Source organism: Thermobia domestica, chromosome 5, assembly GCF_964235325.1.
Source record: "Thermobia domestica chromosome 5, izTheDome1.hap1.1, whole genome shotgun sequence".
NCBI lineage: Eukaryota > Metazoa > Arthropoda > Insecta > Zygentoma > Lepismatidae > Thermobia > Thermobia domestica.
The window spans coordinates 313,826,171-313,839,752 of record NC_137458.1 but is presented as its reverse complement, the minus strand read 5'-3'; the positions used below and the strand labels follow the sequence as shown (position 1 = coordinate 313,839,752).

Genomic DNA, 13,582 nt, shown 5'->3' with positions numbered 1-13,582 from the left:
CCATAGTTGTGGGGGCGAGATACTGAAAAAATCCCTACCAAGAGGTGAAGGTGACATGTAAAAGTAGTCAAATACGAACGAAATTAGTGTCGAATTCATGTGCAAAGATGAAAAGTGATACTGTGGATATTGCGTAAGTCCAAAATAAGCCTTGGTTGACTTCGAGTTGACAATGGGAGGGTGACAGGAATAAAGAATCGAAAATATCCTATATTTGTGTCGAATGGATAGTTTTCGGGATCACTGACATAAAAAGTGATATTTCAGTTGTGTATATGTCCAAGGTTGGCCATATTGAAATGGGGTCATAGGGAGAACCAGTAAATACTTCAGAACACTTCCTTTTTGATGCGTTTCAAGACACTGAGAGTGAAAAGTGATAATGCGCAAATCACATTCTGAATTATCGGAGATATGACTTCTGGGGAAGTGTCGTTGCTCCAGGGAGGCATTACTAACTGATCACTTCCTAAAATCGTCACTGTTTTGCAGGGCCGTAGACAGAAATTTATTTCAGCGATCGAAAGCTTGACAAGAATTTATTTCAGCGATTGAGGGCATATTTTACTAAAATGTCTATCATCCATGGGTGGATCCAGGATGATTGTTTGGGAGGGGCGATCGTTCGAAGTCAAATCAAGGTAAGAGCGGATTGCAAAAAAAAAGAAAGAAAGAAAGAAAAGAAAAGAAAAGAAAAAAACAAATTTAGAGAAAGAGAAGTAGCTCTTCTGCAGAAGTAACTTTCTTAAGAAAGTAAGGCCTATCTACTTTAGGTTTTAATTTAAGTTTATAATTCAAAGATGAAAAATACTTAGGATATGTTTTATTTTTAAAATAAAATAGTATAAAAAGTTCCCTATTCTGGGGGATGTGATCGCCCGAACGCACTCCCCTGAATCCGCCCCTGCTATCATCATTAGATATAATTTACAAAAAAAAAGTAGTAATTTCGTGGGGGCAAAAGCTCTGGATTGCCAAGCCCTGCATCCTGTGTATGTCCCTGCTGCTCTGAATTGTCAAAAGCTCGTCTTCAAATGTAAGACATAAAATATAAATAATAAACGTGTAACATAGAATGCAATATAAATAGAAAATATGTTATAATTAAGAAATAGAAAATAATTATAAAATAAAGTTAAAGGACAATTAAAAAAACAATAAAACTTGAAAGTAAAATATACTTTTAAAACAATTTTGCATTTATGCAGGGCTACAAACAGTGAGGAGTGCCATGTAAATTTAGTAACAAATATAATATTGGAAAATTATTTCGAATTAAATTAGCTGTGACTACATTACTTCAAACTTGAACTTGTGGAATATACAGTATGAGCGTAGCTCAAATAAAATAATCAATAAGAATGGTCTTGATTGGAAGGTCGGACCATCCACGTAGGAGTAACTTACATTAACCATTCACCTAACAGACAATGACTCACAGGGCTTGGCACTACTTTATCAGATGGTTCTATCAAATGTAACTTAATTAAAACAATAGTAACAAATTTTAAAGCTTTAAAAAGTGTCCTGAAGAAGAGGAAGTTCATTTTGCACATTGTAACTAAGTTACAAGAGGTTTACGTCCTATCTGAACGGCGCATCCACCCGGACGGCGCAATAACTTTTGGAATATCCCCTTAAGGTAGCTTTCAACGCAGCTAAGGGAAACGTATGTGAACCAGTAAAAGAATTCTCCGTAGCAGAATGGATAAAGTCATGGTTCGATAACCGCAAGGTTCGTGGTTCGAAACCCGTCGCCGAAACCAGATTTTTAAAAATCTTAATTCCTTAGTTCTGAAGATCTTTCTCTCCTTTCGCAATCATCTGATGCTCTAAAAAGAGTTCTCCACATTAATTCGACAACTGCCTAATGTGATCCTCGCAGTTCGAAAACTTCCCTTCTTATCTTTCACAAAATCAGATTTTTCGTCATAATACGAATGCTGTCCGATCATTTTTCCCCAATTCTAAATCTGTGTATACAAATCATCCCTATCTGTCTCCATACTTGAATCCCTCTCTCTCTATCTCTCTCTCTCTGTCTCAATGTCACCCAGGAAGTCATATGGCTTGAGATCAAACCTTCGACTATTGAAAACAAATGTAAGCTCTTTAGCAATGTGCTATCGTAACTCTATAGGTTTGTTGTTAAAACCAGTGTCTTTTAGACTTTATTCGGGGGGGGGGGGAGGGAGGAAGAGATTCTCCGGCGACATAAGATTTTCACTTTTTATTAGTGTATTACTATACATTTGATCAAAAAATACTTATTTATGAAGCTCAAGAGAGGGGGAATTACACCCTCCTGTCCTGCCCAAATGACGCCCCTGAAACATTTGCTTGCACTTACTGAAAAGAAATTCAATGAATCATTGAATAAAACTCGTTTCTGTCCGTAGATATTTTAGAGCTCTTGGCAATTTCCATAGATTTCTTAGGGAGCATCTTACTAGCTTGCACTCTTTAAAGAAAGAAAAGAATAAAACTAAAGATATTTATGAAGCTCTGGGAAGATTGTGTGACTTTCCTTTAATTTAGGCTCTTAAAAATATTTCAGAACAAACGAATGGAAAAGACTGTTTTAAAGCTATAACGTTGTAAACTTGATTCCTTTTTCTTTTTCAGCTGAATGGAAAGAGTGTACTACGTCACACACACTGCTTTAGACAAGGAGAGGTGGAGGACGCGGAGGAGTTGGAATAAATACTAGAAGCAACTAATCGATTGATACATGTATTGCGGTAATGCATAACTGGGCAAGAGTTTGTTATTAATTTGGACTTATAATTTTTGTAACAAATTTTATGCCGCGGACTGTACATGAAAAGTAAGACGCAAGTTACAAGTTATTGAGTTTAATACCAAAAGAAAATATTATCCTCGAAATTAGCCTACAAAAAGAAGTGATATCTAACAAAAAACATTCCTGGTAAAGAGCCAAGTACGAGCGGCCTTAAAAAGAATTGAAATCACAAAAATAGGCGCTAAGTTCTTGTGGACAACAGTTACAAACACTCACTGGCTCACTTCAAATTTAGATTTGAAACTTGGCTGTTGTCTGTATGGTTACCACTAGCTCACAATTATGCCAAACTACTTTATAATTTTCAACAGACAACATAGGCAAGTTTCAAATCTAAATTTGAAAGTCATTCCTTGAGTGTTTCTAACTGTTGTTCACCAGAACTTGGCGTTCATTTTTGTGATTTCCCTTCTTTTTAAGGCCGCTCATACTTGTTTTTTTTACAGGAATGATTTTGTTGGATTAAATTATTACTGGTCGTGTTGGTGACATTAACCTACCCTTGATGTCCTTTATAGAGTAATAATTTTTTTCTTTGCTCACTCGACAAAGCAAATTTGTCTATAATATCGCTGTTGGGAATGCATTCTAAAATGTTTTTTTCGGAAGAGAGGACAAGCATGTCGGAGAGCCATACATCTCCCATGCTGCTTCTTAGTCTATTTTTTACAATCTTTACTTTATTCATAATCCTCTCTGCTGAGCAACTCGTTGCTGGTAGTGGCAGAAGTATCTGGTATAATATTGTTAGGTATGGAAAACCAGACATATTCAAAAAACACTTGTAAGGCATAATGAATCCTTTCTTCACCCACTGATCCAGTGATCTTTGTTTGGCCATTTTATCGTCATTACTTACACCATCATATTTGTCCTCACAAGAATTTTGGAAGTCGTCTTCATTATTTTCACTCTGACTCCCGTCACTCGCCCAAAGTACATCGGCAAAATCAATGTTCGGGTTGCTTACTTTGTACAATTTACTAAACACATTAACTTCTTCACAAAGTTCTTCACATTCGATCCCATAATACTTACACAAATCACTGACAAGAACCGGGCTTATAGTACCATCCATACTTTCAGCAACACTGAGTAACCCTTCATGGGAAAAGTATGCTATTTGTGATACAATATTTAGAGAGCTTTCAGGAAAACAATCCTGCAGCTGTTGAGTCAAAGAGTCAAGTAGTTGAAAGTACACTTCTGTTCTCAGTTTGGCTATTGGGTCACTAGGTGTTTCATCAATAGCAAGTTCGTCCATGAATCTTTTCCTTTTGCGAATTCTTCTATTGGAAGTTTGCTGGAGGTTGTGTTGAACTCAAAACTGACTAATGCAATCCGCCATGTTGCTCCAAGCTCCGTCGTTTCTCATTGCCTCCAGTTTGGCTATAGTCTCAGAAACAACTGTCGGAACAATTCCATAGTCAATGTTTTTTGACTGTAAGCAAACAGTCACTGCCGACAGAACGTTAAAAATTTCTGAAACGATCAGCATGGTTGTAACGGTATCATAATCGGATATTGATTTTAGAAGTCCTTTTGCTGAATCTGATTCTGAGTCTTCGGATATGTCCTCTAAATCTTCTATTAGTTCATCGTAGCAACTGATGATTGTTTTAAGAACATCACTTTTGCTCCACCATCTAGTCGTGTTGATTCTTTTCAGTCGCATTCTTCTAGCCTTACATAGACCTTTTTTCAATTTTTCAATGAAGGTGTGATGCTTTTTGTGGCCAGACATAAACACATAGAACTCTTGTAGAATTGAGAACATGTGTCGTACTTGAGGACAAATATCCATAGACTTCTCAACGACCAATGCAAACCTATGTGAACTACACCAAATGTAGTAAGCTTTAGGACATTCTCTAAGTACAAATGACTTAAGTCCATTAAATTTACCAGACATATTTCCTGCGCCATCCATACTCTGACCAACCATACCATTTGTATCAATTCCAATTGTTCGTAGAGTATTAAACAGCTCAGATGACAAGTGTTCGCCCTTTGTGTCTCCACTGGTAAACACTTTAACAAGTCGCTCCTCTGGCTTCACATTTTCTTTCATTTCTCCATGCCCATCTCTGTGTTCGACATATCGAACTAACACGGTGGCACATTCCTTTTTGCTTACATCTTGTGTAGAGTCAAGAATTATGTGTTGGTTTCATTAACACGCTTCACGATTTTTGAAACAACCATTTCATTCATAATGTTTATTAAATCAAATATGTTTCTGTAACTAAGGAAATTAGATCCAAGTTTTGTTTTGCTTTCTTTTGATTTCTTAAGCTTATCCAAATAAACTCTTGCGTCCGGGTTATACTTGGCAAGCACTTTGAAAAGATTTAAAAGTTTTCCGTTCAGTGAATCTTTATTTCTAAAGGGCAACATCTCCTCCAATAGATAACGGCAGCAATCTATAATGACAGATAGAACTTCACGATTGTGATTTACCAATTTGTCACCTTGTTCAGTCAGACCTTTGTCAACCCTTTGTTTACAGATCCACTGAAGCCTTGGAATTTGCGAAGATGTGTGGTTTTTGGATTTTTCATGGAGTTCTATATCTCTATCTCCTCTGTGGTCTGTCCATCCCCTATAACCTGTAGTGCCCCATATACTTCTTTCTGTTGGTAAAGAAAATAACAGGCAAAGCAAGCAAAAGACAGCATCATAGTGCTTACTGTAAACAAACCATTTCCGTTCTTGTGTGGTTGCGTTTGGTAGAATAGCTATCTTGACTTTTGGATTGAATTTCCTTCCACACGAAGTTGGAAAATCCATAGAGTTTAGATTTTGGGATTCTAATTTTAAAGCCTGATTAATAAGTTCTGGTGAAAGCTTTTTATTTGTATAGAAAGTTGGATCTTTTGAATCATCCAAACATGTTGAAGTTTGCGTTGAGAGGGAAGGGTTGGTTATTTTTTCCGGTTCATTTTGAAGAATGGGGCCTTCTTCTGGTGGCAGGTCAGGCTCGTTGACTTAAAATTCAATTCCTGCGTCGGGAGAATGATACATACGTTAATTCTACATCGTCTGTTGTTTTATTGTCAGACTCAGAACTTAATCTGACTTCTTCGCCGTGCGTAATTTCATTGCGGTTTTCATTAGTGTTTGAACTGGACGCAGATGTAGAAACTCGAATGTATTCTTTTTCAATAACCGGTAATCTGAAAAGAGACAAACACCCGACCTGTAAATATTCATTTTTGTAAATGAAAAATGGTAAGTAAAAATAGATATGTACGTTATATTTAACCTCTCCACAAAGATTTTTTTTAAAAAAATTGCATTAAAATTCTGTACACTTCCTTTAATTATAAAGGCTGTACAAGCTGATTTCAACAAAGCTTTCTTATTTTCGTTTAGTATTGCATTAAAGTACACTTACTGCAGTGTAAAAGGATACTTACTGCAGAGACCATATTACCATCTAACATTTAGTAATCAAAGAATATCAGAGGATGGGAGAAATGGCCTTCTATAAAAAAAGGTGCCTTAAAATCTAGAATGATTTACACAAATTGTTTTCCTAATTTTGCAACCTTTAGCCTCATGTTTGATAATTAATAGCATATAAAAACTTACTAAAAACTAAATAAAATATAAAATTACACTATTACTGAAAATTAGCAACCAATTAAATAATTTTAAATACATTTGTTTTCAGCAAATCACAAGTAACTTTGTTCCCCCTCCACTACCACTTTAAAAGAGTGACATATGTATATAAAAGTCAATAACATTCATTGTCTGGAAAAAGTTCACAAAGAACGTGATCTGCTGTGAACATTACCAACTCCCCGTCCACTCTTTCTTCTACTTGCCATGTCTCCATTTGTTGATACAGTTCCTCTAGTACTGTGGAACTATCTTTTTCCATGGTGTAATGAAAGAAAATACGTAATTGTCGCTACTTCAGAAGAATACAAAAAGAAAAATCCAGTAGAAAACACGCTATAAAATTTAATTTTTGAGGCTCGTTTTGGCGCCCTCTGAATCTGACGCCTAGCGCAGTTGCCCGTGTCGCCAGGCCTTTGGTTCGCCCCTGATGACGATTACTAAGATTACTCATGAGACGAAAAAAAATGTTTTCTCGTGTTATATTTTCTGTTGAACTCTCGCCTCGTCTCCGTATCCAAAGAATTTTTTTTTCGTGCCCATTCTCGGAATGCTTTTCTAGTCTTCCCTTCAAAATTTGATTGCCTCGTTTTGTAAATTTATGTATAAGACCTATGCCCTGATTTTTTCCTAATTTCGTCTAGATGTGATAAGAATCCGTCTGTGTCACGAGAAGTCCACGAAGAGTGTGTTATGATAACCTACATTTAAACAATATTTATTATTCGAGTGAATTTGAGATATCAGTTGCATGTATTTAAACGTTGATAAATGCTCTTCTTGTTTTCATACAATTACTTTATCAATTTAAAGTTTTTTCTAATACTAAGAATCATGTAATACTAAAACCTTGTTTGAGACGTAAGATTTCAATGAACTAGTGATGTCCACGAAACCCGTGAAGTTCCTTGTCTTTTCTTAGAAACAAGACAAGAATTCTCTCATGTTTCTCGTTGTCTCGAAATTTAAAATGTTCTTCTTATCTCGAAGACAAGACAATACGACTAGTTAAAACTAAGCTGTTATTCGGTGTCACCTTGTTTTAGAACTGAAGAAAGCTTCAACAACGATTCAGAAAGAAACAAAGATTTTCCTGTTTGAAATGGGACAGCTTCAACATCGTCAAAAGATTTATAAAGTAGAAAAAATCAGTTTTTAAATTCAGGAAAAAGGTCCAGCCGTTCTATGAAAAGTCAGACTCTTTCTGAAAGAATATCCGGTACGTGATAATTTTCATATGGTAACCCTATTCTAACGGGAACCACATTCAATATACGCTTTGCTAATTACTATGCAATATACACTTTGTAATGACAAGCCGTTCGTTTCATATAATGCTCTGAAAGGGTACTTCTAGTTCCAGGTTTTCGTGTGACTGTTGTCAGTTCTAACGAACAAATTGATTCTGCTAATTGATCGTTACGTATCCTTAGGCGAAACATTTATTTTGTGATACTAACAAGAACAAAATGTAAACAATACTTAATAATAGTGACTGATCAAATCGTGATAATAAATGTAGATGTTCTAATAGGCCTAACACGCAACTGCAGTTGCAATTATTTTGACGTATGAGTTGGCAACATCACTTGTACTGCAGTGGTGCCCACCCCCCCTCATGTCCATGACGTACCCCCCCTCAATTGCCTATCCGTAGGTGTTCTTCCATGAAAAAAAATCTTTTCGATTAATTTTTACACCCTCTCAAACATATTTATATAGATTTTTAACCCCCCCAATATTTCAATGACGCAGTTTGCGTCATAGCCCCCCCTTGTGGGCACCCCTGTGTACTGGACTAGGGACGGGAAGCTATTTGTTAGACAATTTCCCAATAACTCTTCTCATCAATATTTCATAAATCCATGAGTAGCTGATAAAAATTATGGAGAGGCATAGGCTGATTTTCAATCTATTACCGAACATTATTATTTGTATTCAATCGTATTCAAGGTAATTCCTGATGCTTAAATACATTAAAATTGAATTTTTTAAATAATTCAGTACAAATTTAGGACAGTTTTAAAGTATAGGACAGATATATTGCTTGGACATGAAGAGGTTTAAAATCTAAAGCCTTAGGGGAGGAAGAGCGTAAACTTGAGCTTAGTGGATGCATGTTCTGCTTAGCAAAGGAAAACATTACATCATATATCATAGAAGTAGGACGACCCCATATATTTTGGGCACATAGTTGCGGAAGAAAAGTTCGTCTTATATTCAGAAATATAAGAGGTTTTCCGATAAATAAATTTAAACCACCATCAAATTGAAGGACCAAAAGATGTACACTCAACGCATTACCAATATTGTGATAAAGTTTACATGCTGTAAGCTCAAGATGTGTCGCCGTATATTATAATCAGTTTTATTTGTAACAAATATATACCAACTACGATTATTTAAGCAGCACAAGACCTAAGAAAATTGGTTAAAATAATTTACCGCGGTCTTGTTCATATAAGATAGAAATCGCGAAGTTCGCTTTGTTTTCTGAAGTTTTACAAAAGATCCTGGCAATAATTTTATTTGCGATATCTCTATAAAAAACAACTTTATGAACAGTAGCTAATATTTTCTCACATTAATTTCTTTAGCCACCTGGGATGTTAGAAGATAAGTGAATGCAGTGTTCGTAGTTTAAATTAGGAAAAAGGAAATTTTTCGGTAAAACGTGTAATATCCAGTGAAATTCTCTAGCTGACTGATTCAGCAATATCAATGTTTATTTTTTTATTTTATTTTTTTTAGAAATAAACCAATAGAATAACAATAGTTTGTGTGTGCTAAAAGTTGCATAATTAGCACTCATGGCTGGCTGGATGGGGAGCACGACAACGCAGTGAAAGAGCAATTACCTCTGGTGCTGGGGTCCGTAAATCGATCCCCATCCAAGTTTACTTCTGGTAACAACATCGTGTCTGTGTATTTTCTCGAGGTACTTAGTGGCAAAACGTAATCCCACAAGTAAGGTAGGGCCGATAAACTAATAACACAATAACGTTTGGTGTATCATAAAATGTTTAAAATTATAGTCAGAATTATGTTTTCCTTATTGAGTTAAACAAACAAAAAACTACCAAATCTATTTATTTTTAAAAAAAGTTGTCACGTATGATATTGAGTGTTTCTCACTGAACTGAATCACGGGGTTCGACATAGCTTTAACTTTACCCTCTCCTCGTCTCCTGCTTTAACCTTGAAAATTAACAAATTCAGTGGACCCTTGCAAGATTAAATATTAGGCAATTCTGTATCTGATTTTATTTTAGTGTAGTTTTATAGTACGTTCAAAAAATACCCAGTGTATGCAGTGGGTGTCTTTTTGTAATACTTTGTTGAAATACTTTTGTAGATAGGCCCAGGGATAAAAGTGAGGGGGAACGCGGGGGCACGTCGACACTCCTCTTCCAGAAAATATCTGTGGCGTCCTCCAAAGTTCTAAAAAATGCAATAGGCCAGGATAGGTTCACACTTAATTCGTCCGTGAAAAGAAAAATCTCAGAAATATGAAACCAATAAATATCGGACACTACTTTGCATTACAGACATTGACTATGCCATACTTATTTTCAGTAGATTTTTATGTTTCCTAGATGCCAGAAGCACTTCTAATTATCGTCTTTGTAGAGAAATTCTCACCATTAATTCAGTTTATTTTGTTTAACATTACACTTTAATTTAGAATTGGTTTGGGACTCACATAATTATGGATAATTGACTTTGTCATTTGAATCGTGTGAGTTTCTGCCAAAACGAAACCACATTTCTCACAAGGAAAGTTAATTTACTTATTATATAACAGAGGGAGAACTCTGTTACGTGCAACTAATAAAAAATTCACTGAATGATAAAGAAAAGCTTAATTGATTCGCAGAAGTTAATGTTTTATCAAAATTTTTCTGCTAAGAATTCTTTAGGGACAAATGTACTGCAAACATGTTGCCGTAAGGTCTCAAGAAATTTCTCGCCTTGTAAATTAAATTATGAAGCTACCCGAAAGTAGTCAAAATTAGTATCAATAGATTTGTTTAATCATCGTGATTTTATTGATGTATTGATTCAATATATTAATATAAGTAAATTATTATCGGAAATTTACAGTATTCCCAATTTTGTCCTATTAATGGTTCTCTCGCGTTTGGGCATTTCCCTCAGCCGAGAATCGAAAATTTGACTCCTACCTTGCATATCATTTTATATGTTTTTTTCTCAGAAAATTTGATAATAAAATCAAAAATGAATTACTATATACCGTACATGTGTAAGTTTATTTAGCTAGACCCTAAATATTTCCTTATACTTTGGTCTATAAAAATGTTTTAACATTGGTACGAACTGAGGGACAATTATTCGTCTGGATAAAATTTGGAAAGACAAACGAAACTTAATTTGTAGTAAGGAGCTCTCAACCACACCACCTAGCTGTTGTCGCTCTCACTTCTTTACAGGAAGCTCAGCAATTCTATTTCACCACGATTGAAACTCTTTAACGTATCACAAGCGAGAAAACACAAGTTCTTCATTATACATCTATTATTACGTTTACTTTTATTATGTCTCCTAGATGACAATGGCTAATCTATTTAATACATTGGAAGGGAGTTTAAAAATGAATTTGATAATTTTGGAGTTGACCATCCTATTCAATAACAAGGTTATCCAAGATGTGAACCTAGACAATACCTCGATGTTCCAGGCAAGCAAGATGGACTTTCATTGAGAAAGAAAGTCATTAATGAATACAGTTAAATTAATTATATCATTGCAACAGAACATTTTAGAATATAAGAAGTTATATATTGTTATGTTTATTCCTGGAAAGATATTAGACTTCTAAATTTTACAAGAGAAGTTTTTAATGTTAATTCAGGAGTTCAATGTGTTACTATATAAAAAATATCTGTGTGCCTTATCTTTAACAAGTATTACATTACGCGAAAATGTATTCGTCAAGGTCACAGATAAAAAATATGCTAGAAATTGAGAAATCTTTTTCAAAAATTTTTTTTTCTTTAGAAATAAGATCAACAAATGCAATATATTTTAACATGTGTGAAACAACAATAATATACTGTAGATCATGTGGTATTCCATAACGAACCCATGCGTATGTCAAGATTTTCTGCAATAGCAAGTTACATCAATCCACTATCTTTACTTTTCATCTTACTCTTGGGGGCGCGGTAGCTCATTGGTAGAGCGTTTACCTCCGGTGCTTGAGGTCCCTGATTCGATCCCAGCTTGAGCCGTGTGGACTTTGTGGTGAACAAACAGCTTGCTCGTGGGTTTTCTCGGGGTTCTTCCGTTTTCTCCCACTTTCTTCATTCCACTGTTTCATTCATTTCTCATAATCACCGTCTCCTTTAGCCTAACCGGCATAAGCGTCGGACGTAAAACCTCAAGATTTCATTTCATTTTTTCAACTTACTCTTCATCACTGGCGCGCCTGCGCTGTACCACCAACTTGTTCCGCTCCTGCACTTACTCTGTTAGATACGCATCTTTGTTCTTGGTGGCCACTATCGCGATCTCTTCGTGGTTTTTGAATAATGGTATCCAGTGGCGGATGCAGAAGGTAAAAACTGGGGCGCATGCAGTACCCAGAGTATGATAGGTGTATATAAACTTTCAAAAATGTATTTATACACTCAAAAATTTCAGCTTTGAACAAAGCTTTTGCGGTATATTTAATTTTTATAATCAAGTAACAATCAATGCGTTACGTTGTAAACTGTGACATAAATATTTTAGTTACCGTATGAATTTTGCGGCAAAATTTACATTAACGAACGTGTTCAGGAAAAATGCTGAACATGGAAAATACTTTTGATAATGTAAATTTGCCTGACATCTTTCGGGTGGACAGATGGACATACCCACTGAATAAAATTTCTCATATTTACCCATAGCGTAGTGTGGAAACGTACAAACCAAGGGTATCAAAGTATTATTATGAACAGGCTTAAGGCTTCACATTCTATTCAGCCATCGATGTCTCTGAATTAGCATATTGCTATTAAATAATTGGATGAACATTTCAAATATGTTGTCTTCTGAAGACCTTATTTCAGAATCAGGGTATCAATGTATGGACAAAATTTACCGTAAATTCTATTACAATGTCGCAAAGAAAGAGAAAGTCTAACAAATTTATTTGTGCAGGCATAATCTTAATGAGGTAGAATGAGATGCTATTACAACGAAACCGAGTAACCATGGGGCTAGCAGCGATACACAATATAATGATACTAAGTAGAATTCTGAGTTAATTAGAATGATATCTATAGGAGTTTTAAGAGCAGCTTGGTTACACACCTGATTACCAAAGGAGTAAAACTAATAAAAGCTGAGTAATGTAATCTGTCACACTAGAATAAATGTTTAATTTATAAACTACTAATCAGGGTGATGCATGTTACTTAAATAAAAGATAGAAAATTGAATTTTGTATTTTATCACAAATAGGTGATGATGACGAAAAGATGAAATGAATTTTGATGAAAGATCCGGAGTTCTAGAAATAAAAGAAGATAATAATAATTTCTAAAGACCGGTCAACTTATTGACCTGAAGGGTCTCGGTTTTTGACCGGTCGTCACGTCAGCTGAAGGCTAACCAATGAGACTAATAAATCAAAACATGTCAATGCAAGGTTATGTGTGTAAATAGAATATTCGCTTCCTTTTCTCTCAAACAAACCTCTTTCAGAACGAATCAAAATATGGCTTTCCTTACCCACGTTTTATCTGCTTGATGTCCAAAGGCACTGGGCTGGCTGCTGACAGTTTTGGCTGAATATTTTACGACGCACTTAAGCACTTGTGTTTAGAAGTAAATGCAAAGCAAACTACACACATGGAAGTGCGTCGGGACCGTAATACGGCAAATCATGGATGCGTTAAAATATTAAATAATACTCTTGATAAAGTACATAGTTTCAAATATCTGGAATCAATATTAACAGACGAAAGTAATATTCACGAAGAAAATAAATGTGGACTAAAGGCAGGGAATTCGTGTTATTATTTAGTTCAAAAACTCTTGTCGTCGCGAATTCTGTCGAGGAATTAGATGCTGAAGATATATAAAACGATAATCATGCTTGTTGTTCTATACGGTGCGAAACATGTTCTCTTACTCTGAGAAAAG

General features: G+C 35.3%; 1 protein-coding gene across 1 annotated transcript; it reads right to left on the bottom strand.

The window, feature by feature from the left end:
* Positions 1 to 4,124: 4,124 nt before the first annotated feature.
* Positions 4,125 to 4,874, bottom strand: LOC145685659 (zinc finger MYM-type protein 1-like). Its single transcript, XM_081758051.1, has one exon. The coding sequence runs from the start codon at positions 4,872 to 4,874 to the stop codon at positions 4,125 to 4,127; it is 750 nt and encodes a 249-aa protein (XP_081614177.1).
* Positions 4,875 to 13,582: the final 8,708 nt, after the last annotated feature.